The 25,095-nt window shown below is 40.9% G+C and overlaps 1 protein-coding gene across 4 annotated transcripts; it reads left to right on the forward strand.

The window, feature by feature from the left end:
* Positions 1-348: 348 nt before the first annotated feature.
* rxrgb (retinoid X receptor, gamma b) lies at positions 349-24,906 on the forward strand. 4 transcript variants are annotated; one of them, XM_085447737.1, is made up of 10 exons: positions 349-521; positions 15,835-16,070; positions 18,638-18,782; positions 19,143-19,322; positions 19,757-19,917; positions 20,635-20,764; positions 21,249-21,381; positions 21,699-21,790; positions 22,760-22,865; positions 24,403-24,906. In XM_085447737.1, the coding sequence occupies exons 1-10, from the start codon at positions 491-493 to the stop codon at positions 24,548-24,550; spliced, it is 1,362 nt and encodes a 453-aa protein (XP_085303863.1). In that variant the 5' UTR covers positions 349-490; the 3' UTR covers positions 24,551-24,906. The 4 variants fall into 4 exon arrangements, with proteins under 4 accessions (XP_085303863.1, XP_085303864.1, XP_085303862.1 ...); XM_085447738.1 differs by lacking the exon at positions 349-521 and adding an exon at positions 4,931-5,079; XM_085447736.1 differs by lacking the exon at positions 349-521 and adding an exon at positions 5,887-6,291.
* The last annotated feature ends 189 nt before the right edge of the window (positions 24,907-25,095 follow it).

Consider the following 25,095-nt stretch of genomic DNA (forward strand, 5'->3'; position numbering starts at 1 on the left):
TAAAGTCAGTGGAGCAATTATTTTAAAATATAAGGATAACGTTACCTATTGTATTTAAACTGGTTGTCATGCCCAAACATATCGCCTGTCATCAATAAAATCCAGCTTGCATTCCCTTCCTAGACCGACTAGATTTATTTTCATTGGCCTATTAAAGATTGATCTGATTACGCTGCCTATAAATAGGAAGAAGACAACGTGTAGACTGTAAAACACCTTATTTCTTTCTTTCTGTCGCCAAAGTAACATTTTACTATGAAAATATTGCAACACAGTGTCGCTGCAGGAGAGATGTTTCGTCATGATCGTGTTGGAGCTTGATATCGACCACTGTTGTCATTGGGAGAAGCCCTGTTTTTGCCGCCCCCTCCCTCGCTGGGCCCCTGTGTAGAGCCGCCTTGCAGAGAGAGTTCAGTCGGGCTGGGAGAGGAATGTGCTGGGATGCGGAGCAGCACCGACTGTAGGAAATCGACGCAACAACTCGCGCAGTATGGACAGCAATGATCCATATCTACACCTCAGTGAGTACTCTTGCGTATTTTAGCCCGGGTCCGATCTTGCTGCGGTGCTCCCCGCGAAGCCGCTGCATTTTGTTGTGACTTCAGCGGCGAGCGCGTTTGTTTTATGGCGTCTTCTCTCTCCAGTCAGCAAGCGGTGCGCGAAAGTGTTCTCGGACTTTAACCACCAACTGCTGTGTGTGGATCCTGTTGTTACGCTTGCTCTTAAATAATCGCGTTAGAACAGCGCGAATTGAAACGAAAGATGCGGTCACTGCAAAAGTCAGGTGATCATGGCTGTGCCGGTCGGGCAAGGTCAGAGGTTGGCACTTTAATTGCGCTTATGTAATTTATGGTGCTTGTCGCGCGTCTCTTGCTAAACAGTTTGAGACAGAAACACAATTTATTGGTCTGGGTAGGTCGTCAGATCCAGAGAGGGGAAAAGCGTTCAACTGCGCAGAGGAATGGCGGATTTCCACTGATAAACAAACTTATAGGCTCCCTCTTTGTGGTAGAAAGGAGTGCAGCGTGCTAGACGCGCCCTGGTCACCGCCGTGGCCATATTCAGCTGAATGACAGCGTGATGTGATTTTGCTCAGTAAAGCTGAAGTCTGATCTGACTCGGTGACTTTGCCCTTGAACCAGTGGATTGGATTTGTTCTGTTATCCTTCTTGTGGCCGCTTAAAATCATCTGAGACAAGGAAATAGGACGTCTTGGAGCAACACGTGGGACACACTACTTACAGAAATACCCTGTGCCATTTAAGTGTTTAGTTGAAACCAAATGTGGTCTAATAGGCTTGCGCATATAGTCTCATTAAGTCACACACACTTATCCTTAAAATCTAATAGCAGGCTAACTCTTTGAAGGCAAAACTGTACCGCCTGTTTATGCTATCACAGATATCTTTGCACCATTTGGAGGGGCTGAGTATTGTTTCCATAATGAATGTGGCTCCCAGGGGAATGACATGACATCTGGATAGGAGAGTGTGTTGAGAGAAACCCACAGTGTACAGAAGTAATGGAGCAGTCCCTCAGGGCTAAACTCTTTCTTCTTTCTCTTTAAAGATCTGTTATGATTGGGCAGTAATGGCATCCTAAGATTTAGATATTAATAGATATTAGCCAATCGTGTTTCTGCATTGAAGTTCCACAGTGCGATTTAAACACTGTTCTTTTCCAAAATTGCATTGGTCTTTGTTTAAACAGAGAGTCTGTTCTCCACAGTAATGCTGCTGTAGCATTACTCACTACCCGCAAAGGCTAGAGGTCTGTCTTAAACGCGAAATAGTCATAATTTTTGGTATGAAAAAATGTATTATGAATAAATCTTAAAGTAGTTCTCATAAACCAGGATTAGCTGAATCCTCCTCTTCTGGTGCATTTGCTTTTGAATGTTGGTAGTAAAGCCACAGAGCTAAATGAAAACCACAACCACTGAAAGTCATTCCAAATCTTGTTTTGTCTATGTGTTGGCTCACAGCTATGGTTTAGGATGCACCAAAGCACGTACGAAAACAGGGCCATAAACAGTACTTGTATTCTGACTTGAAAATGGTCACCCTTTGTAATCTGTCAGGAGCGTGAAGCTGAGGCGAAGCAGTGTGGAGTCAAAAAAAACAGTCTGGTGATTATGTGCAGATTGCTTCATGATCCACCTCTTCCTCCACTTGGCTTTTCCCAGACTTGTTATGTTTCAGCAGGTTTGATGCAGGCCTGCTCGGAGCTTAAAGTAGAATCAGCATTTTTTTTTCTCTCTCAGCACTTCAGCATTTTTTTTTTATTTTCCATCAGTGGAAGTGATTCTAGACAAGCTGATGAGCGCGTATTTTGGGAAATTTGACGGTGAGAACTTATTTGGCTCACACAACAGGGAGGTCATGACAGAAAGAAGAACTGGATTGAAACCAGGGTGAGGGGATGGATGGGGGTGAGGGGGGTGGTTTGAAAACTCATCACTTCCTAGGGATCAACAGTTGACCTCCCAGTGCACGCACAGACCGAAGCAGGAGGACACCCACACACATTCACACACCCATGCCTATTCTTCACAGCTGCGCAGTAGCTTGTATGAGTAACTCCTTTACAACAGACTGTGACCGTGATGGCACGTGACTTAAAGAATGTGAGTTTTACCTTTTGACTGTCAAGTCCCTGCAGTAATAAAACCTCCTCCCCTCCCACTGCGGCAGAATTAAATACATCACACAGGTAGAGAAGGTGTGGCTCTTTGCAGGTATTTGCTCAAGGATCCCAGCTTGAGACATGAAGTACCCCTGTGTTCACACATTCATTAGCACACAATACCTACAAAAGGTTTATTTTCAGGCACTTTTTAAGTGAGCGTGTGCGTATTTGTGTTTCCGCGTAAAATAGTCAGCTTGCCTTGATTGTGTGTTTGAGTGGGTGCCAATTGTGAGAGCAGGATGAGGGAAAAGAGGGGGCAAAAAGAGGCCATTCTCTGGGCTAATTGCCAGTAATTAGTCATTAGTGAAGAAGGTCAAATCCTTGATTTAATTCCAGCTTTAATCAAGCAGAGAACCTTCAAAGGCTCATGTGCTAAAGCAATGTTTAGTTATGAGATGCATTGAGCTATTTCTGATTTCAACAACCTATCTAATTTGAGTTTTTAATTTGTTCACTGCTTGGAAGGCATCTTAACATCTGGCTCCTTTTTCCATCTGATATTCAATAAATTGTCATTTCCTGCAACAGCACTTCTCAGTGTGTGCAAGCTTTAAGTTGCACCTGCGCACACAGAACTAAAGCTGTTGATGCATCTGCAATATTATTCCTAGAGGGAACATTACTTGATTACTTAATTGATAGAAAACTGTTTGCCAGCAGTGCTACTATTAGTTTGAGAAATGCAGAGTGGTTCACTCTTACTGCTCTGCTAAAAAGGCTGGAGTGCAGTGAATAATAGTAATAAATATATGGAATCAAATAAGAATTAGAAAATAGTCACACAGGAAAATATTTGAGGATTCAGTAGTGAAAATGCAGTAATCTGCTTGTGGATTTGTGCAGTTTTTTTTTTCAATTTAATTTAAAAAATGCTAAATGTGTGTTAAAATCTTCCACTGGAAATAGGCCAAACATTCCCTAGTTTACTACGTGCATGATGTGAATTATTTCTTTGTTTTGTCTTTCTTTGTCATTCATAATTGCAGTTAAGTATTTACTGGTATTTGCACAAAACATGCATATAGAAGCCATAACCTTGAGTTCTAGGCACATTTTTAGACAGAGTTGTAAACTGACTCTGTAGGCAAAGGTGCTGGAAGTTTCTTAGCTTTACATTTGTAGCCCCAAGTTCTTCTCACCAATCACGTTCAGGCAACTTTGTTTGCATTTCAATAACTTTTAAACATTTTCTTCAGTTGTGTGCATACAATCACCTGTGAAATGAACAGGAAGGTTTGACCCGGATTTCCAGTATCCGCTGTTTGGATATCCTCGCCACACAGGAAGCTGCGAAAATTGGCCGTTGGCTTTGCAGGCCAAGTCGGCAGACTAGCTGATGTGTTCCCATGTTGACAGAATAATGTATGTGGAGTCAGTTCCAAAACAAGCACAGGCTTTGAAAGTTTAAGCACTGTGGAACTCATTTATACTATTATAGGAGTGTGATTAATGAGCCCAAGTTCATAACTCAATAGATGCTAGTTTGACTGAGCAGCCAAAATATTTCTCATGGTGCTTTTTTTGTCCTGTGGGTGCACAAATAGCAGCAACAGGTCGCAGCTAAGAACATTAGATCTCATTAAACCTCTCCATGAAGAACATGCTGGAAACCTCGCTTGGTTATTTTTAATGCTTTGAGAGTGCCATTTTAGTGTGCTGCTCCTGTCTCACTTCTACAGAGCATCAACATGTAGCAGAAGCACACATTAATGTAGCATAATTTCCCTTCTCTTTTCTGCTTTTCCACTGTATTTTCCTATAAATGTCTACACAGCTGAATATGCCACATGATTATGTCCTCAGTGCTGTCAGAAATCACTACCGGCAGGGAGAGCAGGCCATAAGGAAACCTTTCTCCTGAGGGGACAGTACGCTGATTACATTATTAGAAGTTTAGATTTAAGAATGTAGCCTAAATTTAGGGCTGCCAATTATCATCTTCCCGCGCCTTAACAAACCATAATACATCTGTGATTACTAATTATGGCTCTCGGGGTTAATTTCATGTATTTTATGTGGGCCATGACACACTAATATAACACAGCGTGCTTTTCAGAAGGATTGCATTATTTTAATTTCTCCCTCTGGGATTTCTTAAAGAGACGCTAGCGTTTCTCCTCTTCCGTCATGTTCTCCTCTTATGTGTCGGGCCGCTGAGTCACGGGAGGAGGACAAAGCCAAACGAGTGTCACTGAGAGTATATGGTTACTAGTGGTTCTCCTTTAAACACTGTGTAGTCGATCCAATCACTTGCTGGGTAGTCTGCGCAAGAAGGCTCTGAGTTGTGTAAGGCAAATGGATGGACACAAGAAATGGGAAGTTTCTGGTGCCATATCTCAGTTTGAATATCTGAAGAAGGATAAATTAGAAGGAACACTTTAACATTTACGGGTTGGTCTATTTTGTGGTGATAATAACATGTTGCCTTGCCTCTGTCATCACTAAACAAGTAGAACATCTACTTCTTGCATTCATATTTTTAAGTCTAAAAATTATTACCTGATTTAAAAGCCTGCTACAGTAGACGCAGTCTTCCACCAAGGGTTACTTTTGCAGATCAAATCCATCTCTGCATGGTTTATTTAGCTTCCCTCAGGATTTCTCATGTATTGTTCCTCGCTGCCTTTAAGTTATATTTTTGGCCTGTGTGTGCATCTGGATTTTCACTTTGCCCTGTGTTTTCCTGGCTATCCTAGAGCACCTAAAAAAGACAATTCCTGACTTCCTGGAATGCTATCACACTTGTTAAACACACGAACATATTCACAGAGGCGACTCAACTGAACATGCTGCTAACAATACCTTTAAGCTTGTATGCTGGCACAGTTATTTCACAGCGTGATATGGTGTTAAGTTATTTTTGGCAAGACAAAATAGAACTTCAACCTCTGAACACTTCTTGTCACCCACTCAACACATGTCATTTATAAAACCTGCAAAACAGAAAGAGAATTTGTGATGTTTAAAAAAAACAAGGAGAACGTAGTGAAGAAATGTTACTGACATATAATAACCTTTGGACTGTATTAGTGTCTTCATACTGTCTTCCCTTGCTCTTTAGCCCTGAACCCTTTTTAGAGGAAGTAATTGGAAACGTCTGGTTGTACTGTACTTTTAGACAACCCCTTCCACCATGACCTTCCCCAACCGCGCCCCCCTCTGGCCAGACCTCCTGGTTGTACCACTACAACAGGTGTTTCTGTATAGATAGAGGGGGAGATAAAGAGAGAGGAGAAACATGAGTTGAGTGGGCGGTAGAGGAGCTGATTTGTGCTGCAGTCGGGCAGCAAACAGTTCCTGTGGGATTGATCTCTGGGGAAGGATAATCTGGGTAATCCTATAACCGGCGCTGTTGGACTCCGCCTCTTTTGCTCTTCACGGAGGCCCCCCCATCCCTCCCTCTACACGCCGACCCTTCCGTCCCGTTCTTCTCTGAAAAGTGCTCGATTGAGCATCCACCAAGCCAGCACTTTGAGTCTGACACCTGGTCCTGAGCGACTCGTGTTCTTCCAGCGCTACCATTAGGGCCTGAAGGCATGTGGCATCCAGTGGCATCACCTGGAAGTGGGGGCAGCCCTGGAACGGAAATAGGTTATGGTCACTGTGAGTAGCTGGGTTTTGTTTTTTGTGTGTGTGTGTGTGTGTGTGTGTGTGTGTGTGTGTGTGTGTGTGTGTGTGTGTGGGTGGAATCATTCCGATGCAACGCGTCTCTTCTGTGGGTTTCAACAGAAGTGAAGCTTGAGCACGAAAAGCTCGTGGTGCACAGATGCATTTGAGTAATGCCTCTAATCCCTGTGCACTCTTTGATGAAGTTATTTTGAATTTCTTTCTTCCGAGGAGACACCAACAACTCTCATGGCAATTGCATCTGCAGATCGTTAAACCCGTTTTTTTTTTCTTTTATATGTATTCTTCTCTCACCCATGTTGTATATATCCCTTGCTAAAAAATAACGAAACATTTAATTATTTTTTTAAACAAGGAACTGCATCTTTAAATCTATTTCCAGGATATTCTCTGCTAACAGATTAGTTCCTGCTTTTATCATCACTGGGTCATTTTAACAAGTTGTGGCAGGTACAAGGTTTTGGAGATCGGGATCTAGAACTAGTGACTCACTTGAATTCTCAGATGAGTTCAGCGGGGTTGTCACTCAGTTTAAAAGGATGCTTCCAGCTCTCTTTGCCTTGTCCTTCACTGTCTCTTTATCTCTCAACACTTGTCCCTTCCTGTTAGCCCTCTTCATCACGCTTTCTTTCTCCATTTGTGTCACACTGCCTGTCACCTTTCCATCAACAGCCTCAGTGATGTGTTTGTTTCCTTTTTTTTTTCTCCTTTCTATCCTTCCTGAAGAGGTGTGGGAAGCATTGGTGTGAGCCATTAAGTGGCTTCTCTGTCTAGAGAATATGTATATCTGCAAATTGTGCATTTTAGAGCACCCTCGTGTTTTTGAGTGTCCTTGAGAAACAAATTCTTCTGAAAATACTAAAGTTGTTCAGTGGATTTTCTTGGCCTGGGTGGAAGTATGGTCTGAGGACAGTAATATAGTCTAATACCGACTTTCAAACCTGGCAGTCCAAGTGTTTTATGTTCATGGTTATGCTTATTATTGGCTCTTTCTGTTCTGATCATTCATTAAAAGCACCGCAGGACATTCGACAAAGCTGTGATTAAATCCATATTATGCTGAGCTTCAGCTATGTTGATGAAATACAGTGTTGCCTATTTAGTATCAGGAGCAATTCAATAAAACTTAAACAAACAACAGGACTATAGCTTAATAAATGCTGGCAGTTTTGCATGTTTTTCAACAGTCCAGTACAAATTGATAGATGTGGCATTAAACCGGAGCCACCATATGGTTTTATAATGATTTTCCTTGTCTGAAACAGCGATTAGTTTATAGGAACTTTTAAAGCAACCAAGCACTGGGTTTAAATAAATTTGATCCCATGTTAACTTTAAAGATATTTCTGTTGTTTGATTTTCACATTTTAGTTGCTTTGGCAATGTGGAGTAAATCATAGCTAAGAATAATTTTTAGAAGATTAAAGGAAAATCGTCAAATGCCTCTTGTAGTTAAAGGGGTACGGTGTAGTTATTCTGAGGGAGCGAATCCTTCTTTTTGAAAACTTTGTTTTGTTGTGCTAAATGTGCTACCTCCTAGCATCATGTCCGAATAACCAGCAGCTTGCCTGACTTTAGCAGTTAACTTAAAGCAAAGCCGTTAGCATGGCTATGGCTTAGAAGCTTAATCCTATCACTACCTCGCTTCTTGTCATTTAGCATTTTTCTTCTCATTTCCCGATTGGTCTTTTTATGTTTCTGTATATGACCACAAGGAACACATTGTTTTTCATGTGATACGGTACCCCAAGACCAGACTGTCTGTGTTCACTCTAGCTGCTAAGCTGGTGTAAGTCCGACTGTCTTTCTAGGATCCAGAAAGCTGGTGTAAGTCTCGTCCTCTTTCTAGGATCTGTCTTCAGTTCACGAGGTCAGGTCGGCCTGGTCGCAGCATGAGATGAATGGGTTTGTGTGTGTTTTGTGTGTCCGTGTGTGCATGTCAACAGCACATGGCTATATCTCCATTGCCCCCTTTAACAGTGAATGACTACTTCTAGGAACTAATTTGAGTTACCTCAGCAGGCGAAGCCAAAAGGGCGGATGCCCGATTTGCATTGGGACTTTCGGCCCAGCTGTTTGTTTGTTTTCCAGGACTGCTTGGTCAGCCTGTTCTGTGTTAGCTCGTGTTGTTTAAGTTCCAAACTTTTATCACTTGCAAAACAGTCTTTATCTTGTCCCTGACTCAGTTATGGGCTCATCGATTCTCTGTGGGCCTGTGTTTAAAAAAAAACCCCCAAAAAAACAAAAGTGGCAGGTCTGTGTTTGATTTAAGAGAACTACAAACGTGGTCCGCCTGTGGGAAAACAATATATGTACTTTCCAAACAATTTGCTTTGCTTGTATGAATGCTTGCTATAGGGAAACTGAAAGAAATGGGGGAAAGAGTTTATTCCTCTTCTGTTCAGAAGTATATTTGATTTCACTGGAGGGTTTCACAGGGCAGAATTTGGGGTCAGAGAGGTTTGCTATCTGAAGCCTTTATGTTGTCACAGCCGTAAGCCTTTATGGACACAACTCCCCCCCCCCCCCCACACACACTTTTCTTTATGTTTCCAGCAAGACAGGAATGATACACAGCTGTAACATCTGTTCTGCTTGTAAAATGAGCGGTATTAATTTTGGCTGAAAAAGCAGTACGAAAATGGAACAGGTGTCCTTGAAACAGCTTTGGACAGAGTGCTGCTTATGTAACAGTGGACTGTATCTTTATTTTCTATCACCAGCAACCATTCGTATCTCCTAAAATCACAGCTGTGCAGAAAATAAACAGGGGCTTTTCTCAACTCATGATCTAATGTCCTCGCACAGGCGGGGCGATTAGGAGTGTGTGGTGGTAGTGTTAGTGCAGTCATGAGGGCTGGGAAGAGAAGGAGAGCAGTGCCCTCCCCCAGCCATCCAGCCAGCCATCCGTTGCTACCTTCTTCCTCCCTGGGTCTATTCGGCTCTCAGTCCCCTCCTCCCCGGGCCTCCCACCTTCTTGACAGCTGGCCTGCTGAGCTGCACATACTTACCCGGGGATAAGAGGATTTACTGACACAATTGATCAGATATCAACCTCATTTAGTCAAGAAATGAATGTTAAAAGGGTGGTGATTTTTATGCTGGTGTGTGCAGACAATTTGAGGGGGGGTTTCTCCCCCCCCCTCTTTTAGTGTGAGCGAGTATGTGCGCATGCAAGGAGTGAGTGTGATGGTTTGCAGCCAGCGCAAATGAGCCGGACTGGCAGCGCGGAGATTTCTTAATTACATGTTCACTGAATCTAATGAGCTCCTCAGGCTGTCCGTCTGATTACTTTAGGATGCATTCTGTTCTATGTCATTTGGTCACGGCACTGTCATCTACAGACTTTAACTCATTTTGCATAAAAACACATATAGAGTAGACGGTTATTGAACGAATCCATGCACATGCTGAGGATTCCTTTTTGTTGGGGTTCATGTGATAGATTTTGAAGTTTATGTTGTCATTTAGGAGTGCTGCTCCTGCTGCTCCCACCCCGTCATCCCCTCACTGTGCACTCCCAGTGCTGGTCTGCTCTCCAGACGGGAGATATTATTAGTTTGGTCTTATTGAATTACTACTCAGTGCAGCGCTCCATCCAGTTACAACCCAGTAATTAACTGCAAGGGATTTAGAGGGTTTGTGGTTTGTGATGTTTTTTTTAAACCTGTTGATCATCAGATCAATGTGATGTATTTGTGGCTTTGGGTATTCCTTCCTTTGGCTTTCAAAGTAAATATGATCATCTGACACAGCAGAGGCAGTTTGATGAGGATGTTTGAATCTTTTGCATGCAAGGGAACAGAATAATGTGATGTTGTTAAGCTCAGTAAAGGTCATATTAAGAATTATTGTTAGTATTCACTGGTCTGGTTAAGTGGTTAGTCTATAAAAATGCCTTGGAGGCAAAAAGTACTAATCCCAATTTTCCAAAGACTACAGCAAAAAGAGTCAATCTTGATGTGTGTGGACATGGTTGGCACAGGTTAGTTTAATATAACACTACCGCGATTGGTTTGTTATTGTTGATAACTGTGCAATCACTCTACATTCAAAGATCTTTCAAACACAATAAGCATATCAAAAGGGAGCTAATATGAAAATAGGCTGATGTGCTGTAAAACTCTATGGGTTACATTTCTTGCTAAAAGTAGCTGTGATTTACACTGGGTCAATTTTTAGGAGCCTTTCATCGCAAAGTCAGATCAAGCTGCATTTTAGCAGGTTATTGTGCGAGTCCTGCATCCGCCCTCAGTGCAGTAATTTCTGGGAACGATCAGTAGAGACCTGCGCTGCTGCAGACAGAAAACTCTTTTGAACTTGGCTCAGGAGTTTGGTAACAAGTGACCTTTGATTTGCGACACTAGTGTTCAAAGGTGCCCTTCACTGCTCTGTTTGCTCTCAGATAGATGCTTGAGTTGCTGAAGCGTTGCATAGGTTTAGACAAGACTGAGAGGGAAAAGTCAAACGACATATTTGTGAATGCTGCAGACTGCTAACGTACATTTCTGTGCCACGAAATGAATGAATGGATGGATTATGGTCAAATATAGTCTGTGCATTTAAGAGTCTTTGTTGTGCAAGTGACTTAGATTGGACTGCCAGTTGAGGCGGGTCATTCAAGGATAGGCTTCTTTGAGCCGCTCGGGGCCCATTTGTGCTTCCTCCACTGAGCATGTTGGCCTTCTTACACACGGACACAAAACTCGCACACGCCCTTCCCAAAGCATGTTCACCTCTCTAGCAATTCCCTTTTAGGCATCCCACCAGCTGACTGTCCGTGTGCTTTTCTTTTCCCCTGTGTAATGCAGCCACGAACACACTCAGGTCTGGGCGAAGATTTGTCGTTAGTGTTGTGTCAAACATGTATGTTGTTTTTCAGAGTTTAAACGGACCCTGTCTCCAGACAAGCAGGAAATCTGAACATTCAGGTCACAAATAGAACTGCACCGATCTATCCACTTTACTTTTCATTTCTCTCCATATTTTCATCCTCATTATCTTTTACATCTAGTCTTGTTGGTCTTCAGAGCATGTTGCTAAACTATTGGCTGCTGGAGTACCCTGTTGCCATATCTCCCACTCTGTACTAGAATAGAATGGATCTTTATGACCCCCAAAGGGAATTTGTCATGCACATAAAAGAGGGGCCATTGCACGAAATCAGACACAGAACATGTTGTACAGTGGACGTCTATTACATAAGAGTGTTGATTGGATGAAAATGCACTCGGGAAAGTTGGGAACAATTCCACATAGTTGAATTTCAATCTATGTAGTGCATTTTGTAACAGCCTGGAGTGTGAAGTATATTTCTTTTATCCATTCAGCTCTGGGAGAGAGGAAGGCCCCAATCCATTTCTGCCTGCCAGGGATCACTTGAGGGCTGGAGAAAGTGGGCGAGTAAAGAAGGGGGTGGAGGATATAGTTTCACTGCTAAACAGGAAGTTGCACAACATCTGTTCCTTTGCGTACAGAGAGGGAGTGAATGGCCAGCTGTGTCTTACTGTGTGTCTTTGTGCAGAAAGTGCTGCGTCCAGCCCGACAACATGACATTATTCCCTTTTTCACAATTTCTTCATATTTCAGCGCAATGGTCTTTCATTACTCAGTCACCATTTCCTTTAATGTGGTATAAGTGGGTGCTAAAGGTTAAATATCACAGCAACATTTCAAAACTGTTTCAAAATGTTTGACAAGTTGCTCTGAGTAAAGCCTTAAAACTGAAGTCAAACTTTTTCAGGTCTAAAAGGTCAAAAACAAATTGTGACAGTTTTTCCCCCAGAGTCAGATAAACAAACGATTAGCAGCATTAGCGTTTAGCAATTTTGACACATTTTTATCAGATCAGATAAGGAAAACCAAGTTTAATTTATATTTGTGTGTTCCATTTCAAGTCACAGTGACCATGTTAGTAAAGGGGCCTGCAGAAAAAGCGATGACAGCAATGAAATTCAAAATAAATAAGATGATGCGAACTTCAAAAGCAGAGATTAGAAATCATAATTACAGACCAAACCATATGTGTCAAGTGTTCCTCTGACTGTGAGGTGTCCACACTTGAAAAAGACCAGACTTTGAATTTCACTCAACTTTATTTAGACCAACTAGTTTGATAGCTGGTAGGTAGCAGCAGGTAAAAAACCTTTCAACACAAAAAGAACATTCCATTAACCATTCAGAGAAATTACATGCATTACACAGAAGACAGATGAAATAACAAAATACACTTCAGTAAAGCCATTTACCATGTGGTTAACTGTGTTAATTTAACTGTGGTTCTTAAATATACAAAATGTGTCTTCTTTGCATTAACACTTTTTTATAAACAATTGTATTTTAAAGTATACATTTTAGAGTTCAAACATTTTAATAGACTTTAACTAAGGATTTTCTTTACAAAGAATTATTTTCTTTAAATCAAAAACAAACATTTATTCACTAGTTTTACAATCCACCCAAGGATTTGGGGTAACTATTTTTAATATTAATTAACATAAATATGTGGGAACACTAACTGCACAAACAATTTATTCAAACTTAAACATTCATTTTTGTCAATATAATTAAACTTAAATGCAGCAACTATTTCCCTAAGCGTAAAACATTTGCACAACTGAGCTTCCATAGTCCCAGATACATCTGCAAAAGCAAAATGTGAACTTAAGAACTTACCGATAGCCTGTCTTGTTCAAAGTCTTCCTCACAGTGGAAAAGTGCTTTGTTTGCCGTCCTCTCAGTATGTTGCACCCGGGTCAAATGACTGCTGCATGCATTTAAAGGTTTACTCGGCACGCCCACCCTTGATTGCTCTAATGTGGCTCACCTGGCAGGGCGGCGCACACCAGGCCGTGCTTAGTTGTTGATTGCACCCAAGGTCTAATCAGCGGCCATGGGTAAGCAGCAGCACCGAACAGGTAGAGGGCAGGAGGAGGAAAAGAGGAATAACAGCCACACCTACTAGGTCAGCGCGACAATATGTATAGGATGTTTTCATTCAGTGGGAGCAGGAAAACTCTTGTTTTAGGCTGATATTTTTGGTGAAATCTAAAATGCACTAAATAAATTTAAGTCAGGAAAAAGAACATGCTTTTGAAAGAGTGCTGACAAGTACATACAATTCAGATTTTGTGCAATTATGACATACAGGAGGAGCTGAGATGGCTCTTTAGATTTAAGATTATCACACAGACTAGTCACAGCGAGGTCTAGGTCATAGCTGATCCTTTTTTCTTTTTTTTTGAACTGTTGATTAGTTGTCAGAATCTTTTCTGTGGTAAATCATTCTTAAAATGGTGAAAATGTCCCTTTCCCTTCTTTTAAATCTCGCAAGATTTTTCTAGATGTCTTGTTTTGTCTGGTCAACAGTCCCGCAATCCTTGGACATAATCAGTTTACTGTCACATAAGAAAGGGGGAAGCATCAAATTCTTCACTTTTGAGAAGCTAGAACCTGCAATTTATTGTGTTAAATGAGACTTCACAATAAACCAAGCAAACAAATCGACTCATGGAGCTCTTGCTGCCCAGCTAATCTCCAGCATCTCAAGGGTCATGCTGTAGTCACGCTGTTTTTGACTCATGATTTTAATTGATCACTAGCATTTTCTTGTTATTTACAGTATTTTTAGCAACTCAGATTTGTTTACAACCATGAATCTCTACTAAATGAACTTTCAAGTGATAAAAGACTCCATTCTTATCTGTTGGAAAGTGCACAATCAATAATCATCTTTTAAACTTTCAACTTTTAAGTTAAATAAGTGTATTTTTTGACATTGGAGATCTAGGTTATTAGTAGTTGTGACAAAAGACATCAAACCCTCCCTTGGGGCTCTCTCCGGGCACCCGGTTCAGCTTTGATTCAGGGAAAAAAAAAAGGACTTTGAAGATTATAAGAAACCCAAAACACAGGTGCTGTTCATTGCGTGTCTGTGCAATCATGCCACAACCCAGCTTTATAGACGCACATGGGACACAAGAATGTGACATTTAACTAAGAACAGTGGTGCAAAGCCCAGTATCACGCTGAGTTTGTGTGTGTGTGTTTGTGTGTGTAAATGGAGGCAGGCGATATACACTGACAAAAAAGCCAAAACTTCTGCAGGCTTATCCAAATATTTATGTGCATATGGTGGTCTGTCACTCTTCATCAGTAGCATTTTACTCAAGAAAGCCCAGTTTTGTTCGCGTCGTTGAGTCATCACCATTAGCCCAGAGGGGTACTGCTTATTGCATCTGTCTGTATTATGATAGCCTTTGGCATTTGTGTAAAGATGTGTCTTGGTCTCTTGCTCGTACACACCATATGTATATGATGGTATTTGCTGAATTTGTATTACTCGCAGCTACAACACATGCATGAAATTACACACCATGCCCTGTTACCCAGCTGACTGACAGCTTTTCTAAGTAGGTCATCTATGTAAATGCCAGCCTGTCAGTTTACATCAATGGCCGCTGAGCAAAGTCAGCATCCTGTGACCAAAATCAGATGGGCTTCACTCTGTGTCGCTAAATTTACACTCCAAAAGGACACATGGCACCACTGGCCAACAATATATAACCCAAACCTGGATTCTAATTAGATAACATCATCATTTTGACAGTTGCTAGACTTTACGTTTTAAAGTGTGATTATTTAGTGTATCCATTCATGTGGAACCTCTAAACTGTTTCGAACCTTGAAGCTAATTTTTATACAAATGTATCAAATGACTAATGGTAATGTAGAGACGTCCTTTTTGAACAATCCACTGATTTCCGTCATCTGACTGTAGAGCATCATCCTGATCATCAGTTTGGTTTTATCCTCCACAACTTTACTGTTCAGGTCTTCGTTCTATAAATATTGTTTCAGAAAAAAAACACTGAACACATCGGCTCAGTACCAAATGACAAACTATAGTGGAGCCAGATTTATTTAGTTTTTCTCCTAGTTGGTGGAGACTTGATAGCTAACAAGGGTTTGATGTGGTTGAATTTTATTTTAATTTATTCGCCTCTGTTTATTAGTTTTATGTCTATTGTATCTGTGATTCAGCAAATCTGTGGTGTCGAGTTCAGCTTCATGAAGTCAGACAAGTCGGTATTGGTTTCAAACTTGTTACACTGTCACCCAATACCCCGAAAGTCATGCATTTTAGATTCAAGCAGTTTATTTTGGATGCAGCTAAAAACTGACTTGGGTGGATATTTTGATTTTCGTAATACACAAAATTCCCAGATTAATAGGTCCTTCCTAGGACCAAAGTTAGCAGAGATACAGTACTGGGTTATATAATGTTTCTGTTATTCTGCCACTGTGTATATACATAAATATTAGAATCGCCTTTGAATAGTCTGCTGTTCAAGTGGCTTTAGATAGTGTCTGCTCAAAGTACAACTTCGCAAAGAAAGCATGTGTGGTAGCATGGATGCATTTGTTTGTGTAGGTGTACCTTCCTAATTCTTTTATTCCTAACTCCTAAATCCAAAGTATTTGCTTGTTCTTTTCAACATGCACCTTCTTCCTTTCCAGACTCTACAGGGCCGATGAGTACAGCCCACACCCACCCCCCTTTGATGGGCAGCATGGTGGGTCACCCATCAGTCATCAGCACCTCCAGGCCCTTACCGTCCCCCATGTCCACCTTGGGCTCACCAATGAACGGCCTGGCCTCTCCCTATCCAGTTATTACATCTTCCCTGGGCTCGCCCTCTGTATCGCTGCAGTCTACTCCCAACATGAACTTCGGACCACTCAGCAGTCCACAGGTGAGACATGTGGGGGTGTTTGGTCGTCAGAAGATAACAATGAATTGTTATTTCCCTAAATGGCTCGAGTATAAAGTTGCTTTTATGTATCCATGAAATTATCATGACAGGATTATTATTATTTTTGCATTTATATTTGAAATGTTTGTTCTTCTTTCACCATTCTCTGTCAAAGCGAACTCTTAAGGCAGGTAAGTAAAAAAAAAAAATAAATGCACCACTCAGAACCCCATTTGGAAATGCCAGAGAATGTGTTTTGAAGCAGAGTTTGTGTGTTTTAAGGTAGTGAAGAATGCAAACACTACTTGCTAGAACTGTTACTTTTGGCAAGGTGCACATGTATTAAATAACATGTTTTTCGGTGGTCATGTGCCTTTATTGCTTGGGATCTCCTCCAGCAGACAGGACTTTGAAGGTTAGCCATATCCAATGTGTTTGGCAGGCATAGCTTGGCTTTACTCTCACTCTTTTACCCTTCTGCTGACCTTTAAACTTTTCTCCCTAAAGGTCATCCATGAGTTCTGAATTACTACACTCATAGAATTGGACATATAAGACACAGTATGACTATTAATGGATTCCTGAAAGACGGAGAAAGGGCAGCCTAATTTTTCCTGGTTTCTCCTTCTTCCTTTGCGGATATTTCTATTTATTTGTTTTACTTTTATGTGCTCATTTAGGCATATACTAATAATAGCAAGGCTCTTTACGTCACAGGAGCTCTGTTGCACTTTTTAAGCTCAGTGATTTGACAGTCAGCCATACAAACAGAAACAAAGATGTTTGGATGCACATGGTGCTTTCAAGGCTAGATTCAGGACCGTGCTGTTGGGAATAGCAGGCGATGATATACATTTTATGATAGAGATTTTGGCTTTTTTGCTGCATGCCAAAAACAAAGCTGCTGGCAGGTTTTTTATCAGGTAATGTATGTTTTTCATGGAGTGAAGATTACGAACATGACAGTGTTAGCAACATGAGGCAACATGAAATCATTATTTTAATTACAAGGAGAAATGATGTGTAAATTTGATTTATTTGGATGATTGTGACTGACTTTGTTTTACATCATCACATTTGCTTTGGAGTAGCTGATAACTGATTTTCTGATCAGTTAAATAATCAGCGATTTAATGAATTCATCAATCAGCAAAAATTTACTCAAAAAAAATCAATTTCATTTTACAGAAATCTTTACATATAGATTTAAAAAACAAACACGTGCATCACTCAGTAAACCTTGCATGTCTCGTGCAGTATTTTCTTCATACCATGTGTTGAATAAAAAATGTATGAAGCATCAATAATCCATATGCAGTGCTCGTAGTCGTTTTCTACAGCATCCTGTTGTCTGTGTAAAGCTGCATGTTGTCTAAACGACAGTTTAAAAACACTTATTTTTTTAGATCATGCAAAATTAATTATGAAAACTCTATGCTACGCTGAATAGCTGCTCACTACAGACACGCCAATAAGCGAGCACGCTGTTGCTGAAAGCTTATTTAGGGTGTGACCGCCTCCCTGCAGGCAGCCAGCATGCTGACATTAAACTGAATGACGGCAAAAAGAAACACTCTTGTGTGATGGTCTCTGCTGCAAATTCATGGATATAGAGTCCCAAATTCAGACTGCCATTGGAGAATATTGAGAGTGCACTTTGTAAATAAGTGATAGGATCTGTCAGAAGGATGTCCGATACTGTATATCATGCTGCATCATATAGTACAAGGTATATGTAGGCCAGGCTTGTTTTTTTCTGGTTGGAATCTGGAGATCAAGCAAATATGCTTTCCATGTGTCTCTCTGAGAGAGGATCGACAGGCTGGACGATGATAAGAAGAGAAAGAAGCAGATATGAAGAAATCAAAGGAGGCTTAACTTGTTGCTCTTTTTTTGGGAAACATATTATATTACACATTATTTCTAAATTGGCCATACTTAGTGGTTTGGAGTCTTGATGTACCATATTTGGGAGTTACTCGTATATCTCGTGGGGTTCCTTGGGATCAGGTGCGAAACCCTACGCTGCAGTAAGAGATATAAATCATGTCAGTTGAAGTGTGCATTATTGTGCATCTACTTGGGATTGAAAGCTGCTGTAAGCACTGCTTATGATATAAAAAAAATGGCAGATAAAATACATTTGGCCTTCATTGGAGGTCTAACAGAAATGCCAACTGTCATCACAAAGCATAAAATTCACCATGAGTTCCCTCTGCTGCTGAGTTTGAGAACTGCGCCTGCTCCACGTGACTCCCCCTTCCTGCGACTCTCCCTGTCAGCAAACATTAAAAAACCTGTATGACAGGCCTCAGCCCCTCCTACAGGCTGAGCATGTGATCATACCAAGACACTTTCACAATAAAGTGTGTGGGTGGGGGAACAAAAAAATATGAGTGAGCGGAAGACAAAATGAGAAAATAGGGGAAGGGAGAGAGTGTCATGAGACTACCACAAACTTTTCACTCTTACTTCCCCTCTGCTTCCTCCTCTGCTCTGTTCCGTTCAGCTCTGGCCACCTCAGCTTTAATTCTTTGTTCTCTCTTCTCTCTTCCTGTCATCTGCAGATGAACTCTATGAACAGTGTTAGCAGCTCAGAGGACATCAAGCCTCCGCCGGGCCTACAGAATCTGGGAAACATCAACTACCAATGTACGAGCCCGGGAGGGATGTCAAAGCACATCTGTGCCATTTGTGGGGACCGCTCCTCAGGTAATGTTAGCATGCAAGGACGGAGGAGAGGGATGGGCAAGCATATTTACACTCCCACTCACCACCACAACTCCCCCCACCCAGATGAGAACAGATAGTAGACAAAGACGGACTTGTTTGAAGTCATTTGTTAAGTATTTTGTCAGGATTTGTGCCGTATGTTTCTGCAAATATCTTTTATCGGTGTGTTGTTACAAGTAGGTTGTCTATCATACAGAAAATAGTTAACACATTTCCAATCCTAATTCTAAAGATGTGCCCAGAAATTAGTCTACAAGCCAGTGCGACGCTTTATGCACTGTGACGCAAGCTGAATAGTGGTCCTAATCAATATTGATCCTGTGGCTTTATTCTCCTCAGGAAAGCACTATGGTGTATACAGCTGTGAGGGATGTAAAGGTTTCTTCAAGAGGACCGTGCGCAAAGATCTCAGCTACACTTGTCGAGATAACAAGGAGTGCCTGATTGACAAGCGCCAGCGAAACCGCTGCCAATACTGCCGCTACCAGAAGTGCCTGGCCATGGGCATGAAAAGAGAAGGTGTGTATGGAGGGTTAGAAAAAGGTTGGTTCGAAATTTTAACAATATGTGACATTTTGCAGTTAAAATAAAATCACATGTGGTTTTGTCTTGTAGTAAAACTATAATTTTCAGGTAAATTCAGTTTTGTTTATTGAATGTTCTATATAGCGCCAAATTATGACAAGAGTCGCTTCAAGGCGCTTAATATTGTAAGATGAAGACGCTACAAGAATAGAGAAAATCCCAACATTCAGACGTTCCCCTGTGAGCAAGTACTCGGCAAAAGTGGGAAGGAAAAAAACCTCATGGCAGAACCAGGCTCAGGGAGGCGCGGCTATCTGTCGCGACCGGTTGGAGGGGTTTTGAGTTATCTGCTAATATTACGGATTTTCTAGTCAACAATTCAGGATGTTTAAATGCTGTGTGGTTTTTTTTTGTGTGTCTGTGTGCAGCGGTGCAGGAGGAGAGGCAGCGTGGGAAAGAGCGGGGTGAGAATGAGGTAGAATCCACCAGCAGTTTCAATGAGGACATGCCTGTGGACAAGATCCTAGATGCTGAGTTGGCTGTAGAACCCAAAACAGAGACGTACAGCGACGGCAGCCCCGGGAACTCGGTAATTAATACAGACACTGGTCCATGTCTCTTTCACTGTTTGTATTATGAATCTGAGGCAGTTTTTCTGGGGAGAAACTAGATGCCAAGATGTGCTGTGCTATTAAGATATACTGATCTTATTATAAACATAAACACACAAGCTTGGCTAAATAGTTTTGAGTGTGAAGCTGAGACCGGATGGAATTGGGTCAGTTGAATATAAATAACACAAGCTGAGGAGTTTATGGGAATAAATCTAGGCTTTGCTCCAAAATTCTGACAAGCTACTTTGTGCAGTTGTCATAATCTCCTGGGTTAATATGTTGAGATAATGTAGCCGAGCTGCCGAGTTGCTCTGGTCCAAAACTAACTCTTAAATCTGACAAGTTAGTAAACAAATTAAGTAAACACTGATTTAGCAATTTACTGGGTATGAGCTCAAGCACTTAAATGAATTTTAAAACCTAGAGGTTGGGTAACAAAGCCACAATTTAAAAGCTGTGCGGAACTTGAATTGAATTGTGCTTCAAGATATTTCCCTTCTTTGGTATGTAGAATTTAGGATTGTATTAAAACTACCGCAAGCAACGAGAGAAATTGTTGGTTTAAAAAGAGTCAAAAATAGCCACTGCTGCACCTGGTTACCAGCTGTTGCTAGAAAAGGTTTAGATGTCACTAACAGTGCCTACAATCACATTAAATCGGTCTGGCACTTGTCCTACATGTTCTTCTCCAGACCAATGACCCCGTCACCAATATCTGCCAAGCAGCAGACAAGCAGCTTTTCACCTTGGTGGAGTGGGCGAAAAGGATCCCGCACTTCTCCGAGCTCCCCCTCGATGACCAGGTCATCTTACTACGAGCAGGTAGACACGCAAACACAAACCAGTGCATGCGGCAAGCTTATGCTCACACAAATATCAGACCACACACTCATACACAGCAGTTTCCTGCAAGGGTAAACAGTCCTTTATCCTCCCTTTCCCCCCTCACTTTTTGTGTAGTATTTTCATTCAGCATAGTTGCCGAGCCGATGTCAAGCAGTCTATTTAAGTCTTTTTTTTTTTTTGTAACATCTAGTTTAATGGAGCAGTGAAACCAAAATAACTGGACCATTTGCAAGTCCCAGCAGTGCAGTTTGCTGCCAGTGCTGACCTCTGCTGGGAGGAGATTTAACACATGCCAGGACGATAAAGTGAAAAAGTCACAAAATGGATAATTAATTTTAAGCAAGCAGGGAAATCACAGAACATGTTTTGTGTATTTAATTTACACAAACTAAAGACGGGCTTTAAAGAGACGAGTGGATCGAGATGTCACTCGTTTTTCTTGTTCCTTTTTTGTGTCCAGGCTGGAACGAGCTACTAATTGCATCATTCTCGCATCGCTCGGTCACGGTAAAAGACGGTATCCTGCTGGCAACAGGTCTTCACGTCCACAGAAGCAGCGCCCACAGTGCTGGAGTTGGCTCCATCTTTGACAGGTAGGAAGGATTGAAAGATGAGACAAAAAGATAAAATAATGTGACATTTAGACTCCTTCATGATTAACCTCTTAATTCTGTATATTTTGTGGTTGGAGGCAACCCCCCCCCCCCCCCCCCCCCAACACCACCGTTAACTGGCTGTAAATGTTACTAATGTCTTAACTGCATTCATTTCAGTGTGTTGTCATTTAAGCTAAGTACATATTTGCATAGAAATGCAAATTCTTTACTGAGAAATTATTCTAATTCTTGTACTGATTTAATTCAGTCCTATTTTTGTGACTAGTCATTGTTTCTTTCTTGATTTCCTGCAGAGTACTCACAGAGTTAGTATCTAAAATGAAAGATATGAAGATGGATAAGACGGAGCTCGGCTGCTTGCGAGCAATTGTCCTCTTCAATCCAGGTCAGTCTGGCCTCTTGAGACTGTTACATACCACCCAAAACAACATTTTCACCGACATTTCAGTTGTGTTATTTCACTGCTTATTTTAGTAACTGCAGAATCACTATACTGGATTCATGAAATTCATGTGAACATATTTGTCAAGTGCAATGTTGGTCATCATAATATTATGGCTAGTTGGAGAGATTTTACTGTGCACCCATGCGTTCCTAATGGCTCAGTCAGACTAGACTAAAAATAGGATAGTAATCTACTTTATATCAAGAAAAATTAGTGATTGCCCAGATTCTTTTTGCTGATTGTAAGTAGTTGCAGCAACCATTTTCAATTGCACAGGTGTCTTGGTAGAAGAAAACAGCTTTGCTGAGCACCTGTGTCATATAAATCAGTCAATTAACCATCCTGCAGCAATTAGGTCACTATTTGTGGAGGAATTTCTGAATCTCTGTTTAAAATTTATGAGGTTCTGGCTGGACTCTAAATGTAATGATGCATTCAGTTTCCCTTGGAAGCAGGGCTGGGAGTGACATCACTCCCAAGTTGAGTGTGTTCCAGTAGTGAAGTCAGAAAAACAGGATTTATTTTGTTCCTTAGCAAGTAGAGCCATTCATACCACGATGGGGATACAAGGTGATGTTTGTTTGGGTTTGTTGTTGTTTTTTAACTGAAAAACACAACAGCAACACATTTATGGTTCGAGCCTGCACGGTGTTCTGTACATGGCTTATTTAGCAAATCAAATATGTACAACAGTATTTTCACAGATTGAAAGTTGAGAACGCTGAAATTCAGACTTACAGCTTCAAATGGAATACACAGAATTTCTGTGTTGTTAGACAGCAAAAGATTTATGATTTTTGCTCACAGTTAACAGCCATGTTATCACAAACAGACTGCAGAAAATTGACTCCATTCGATCACAAACTAGCAGAATGACTTGTGTGTTTTGTTTTGGGTCTTTTTTTCCAGATGCAAAAGGTTTGTCTAACCCAGCAGAGGTTGAGGGGCTGAGAGAAAAGGTCTATGCTTCATTGGAGTCGTATACAAAACAGAAGTACCCGGACCAGCCTGGCAGGTAGGAACTGTTCCATTACAACATCGATCATTTTTAAACACATTGCTGCACTGGATGTAAAGAATAATAAGGATGGCAGCTTGCATTATATTAGTACACAGCTCTTATGCAAGTAAAAAACTTTTGCCTAACCACAACATTGCATTTAAAAGGATGTAGGCTGATAACGCTATTTGTAACTGCAAATTGTTGCCATTGACTGTATTTTTTTATTTGGGAGCTGATTGAGAGCAACAGGTATTAGAGGTAAAAGCAGACACTGCAAACTTCCTGAAAAGTCAACACATCACAGCTGAGATGCAGAAAGAACGCTTAAGAATATTTTGGTCACTATTGAGATCACAGTTATTATTATTATTACCCCATGAATATTTCACCTCACTGAAAAAATGTTTAATGGTGAAATTATGACATAAAGTGCACATGATTGAAGTGAAACTAGCATGCCACAGCCCGGCAGTGAAAAAGATCACCACTGCAACATGTAATACTTTTTCTTGTTTGTTTTCATTAATCTAAATCATAAATCTCTGAGCAAAGAATTGATTTTTGAAAGGTAAATGTAACACTAGCTTGACTTTCTTTGAAATGGCTTACTGTGTACGGTATGTTGTCTCATGAAAAGTGAGATGTTTACAATATTAAAAAAAAAATCTTGATATGCACTCACTATATTCTTTATTAGGAACATCTTGCTAGTCCTTTTGGGCCATATCGATATGATCGCTGCATGTCTATGATGGGATTCTCACGTTCCACCACATCCCAAAGGTGCTCTATTGGATTGAGATCCGGTGACTGTGGTGTTTTATCCTGCTGGAAAAAGCGGAAAATGGGAACACTGTGATCAATAATGATATAGTCAGCACCAATGTTCAGATAAGCAGTGATGTTTAAAGCGATGCTCAGTTGGAGCCCAAAATGTGCCAAGAAAATATCTCCCACACACACACACTACCACCACACTACCACCAACAGCAGCCTGAATTGTATACAGGGCAGAGTGCATCCATGTTTTCATGGTGTTTGCACCAAATTCTGACCCTATTATTCTAATGTCACAGTAAAAATTGTGACTTATCAAATGAGACATTGTTTGTCCATTCCTCTGTGGTTCAATTTAGGTGGCGCTCTGTCCTTTAGCAGGTGACCCGGTGTGGTCTTGTTGCTGCTGAAGGCCATCTGCTTTAAAGTTTAATATGTTGTGCATTCAGAGATGCTCCCATGCATGTATTTTCTTTTTTGGACTATTCTCTGCAAACCGTATAGATGATTGTCACCTTTTGTCCTGAACTTCAGCAGGTCATCTTGATCATGTCTACATGCCTAAATGCAGAGTTGCTGCCATGTGATTGGCTGATTAGATATTTGCATTACAAAGCAGGTGAACAGGTGTATCAAACAAAGTGGCTAGTGAGTGTGTGTAAAATATGGCTTTTTTTTTTTTTTTTTAAACAACTTTGAACATGTGTGGAAGTGAGTTTTAAGCTCAGTTGTTCTCGCCTCACTATTTGGCACGACTTTTTATTATTCTCAGGTTTGCCAAACTGCTGCTGCGCCTGCCTGCCCTGCGCTCCATCGGCCTCAAATGTTTGGAGCATCTGTTCTTCTTCAAGCTAATTGGGGACACGCCTATTGACACCTTTTTGATGGAGATGCTGGAGGCTCCGCATCAGATCACATGACACACGTCTTCCCCTTTCCCTTGTACATACTCCCGCATCATAAGCAATATGATGATGGAATTAAAAAGACTTGATTGAAATGTAAAACAGCTTATTTTGTACCCATTTTAAAAAAAAAAAATGCAATTAAAATGTTTAAAAAAAATGTGGTTGTGGGGATGGTGGAGTCATAACTCGATAAATTCCAATAAAGTTGGTTTGGAATTTTGTAAATAGCTAATTTCAGGTGTTTGTTTCAAAAGCCACCAAATGCAAAATTTGAAGAAAAAAAATCATATTTTATTCAAAGCAGAATTGTATAAAACAAAAACCATGCCTGAATTTCTTAAACAGAATAAAGTTATTTAAAAATGTACATGAAATATTTTGTGCATTGTGTTAATGCCTTATCACATTTTCTTTTATTAGCTGTGTTTGGTATCAAATATAAAGTGAACCTGCTATTTTCACTCCTCGTCCACCAGATGGCGTCCACAGAGTGCCATCAAGACGAGAGACGCTGCTTCACAGCATTTTTTTTTTTTTTTTTTTTTTTTTTTAAAGAG

Source organism: Copadichromis virginalis, linkage group LG23, assembly GCF_057382275.1.
Source record: "Copadichromis virginalis isolate Kocher_CV1m ecotype Utaka linkage group LG23, C_Virginalis_male_GT1.1, whole genome shotgun sequence".
Taxonomy (NCBI): domain Eukaryota; kingdom Metazoa; phylum Chordata; class Actinopteri; order Cichliformes; family Cichlidae; genus Copadichromis; species Copadichromis virginalis.

What these genes read in the sequence shown, in the direction of transcription:
- rxrgb (XM_085447736.1), top strand. Translation starts at nt 6,225, where the DNA reads ATGTGGCATCCAGTGGCATCACCTGGAAGTGGGGGCAGCCCTGGAACG. An exon ending in GGAAATAGGTTATGGTCACT is followed by an intron (nt 6,292 to 15,834) that starts GTGAGTAGCTGG and finishes CTTCCTTTCCAG; the next exon opens with ACTCTACAGGGCCGATGAGT. An exon ending in CATGGGCATGAAAAGAGAAG is followed by an intron (nt 19,323 to 19,756) that starts GTGTGTATGGAG and finishes GTCTGTGTGCAG; the next exon opens with CGGTGCAGGAGGAGAGGCAG.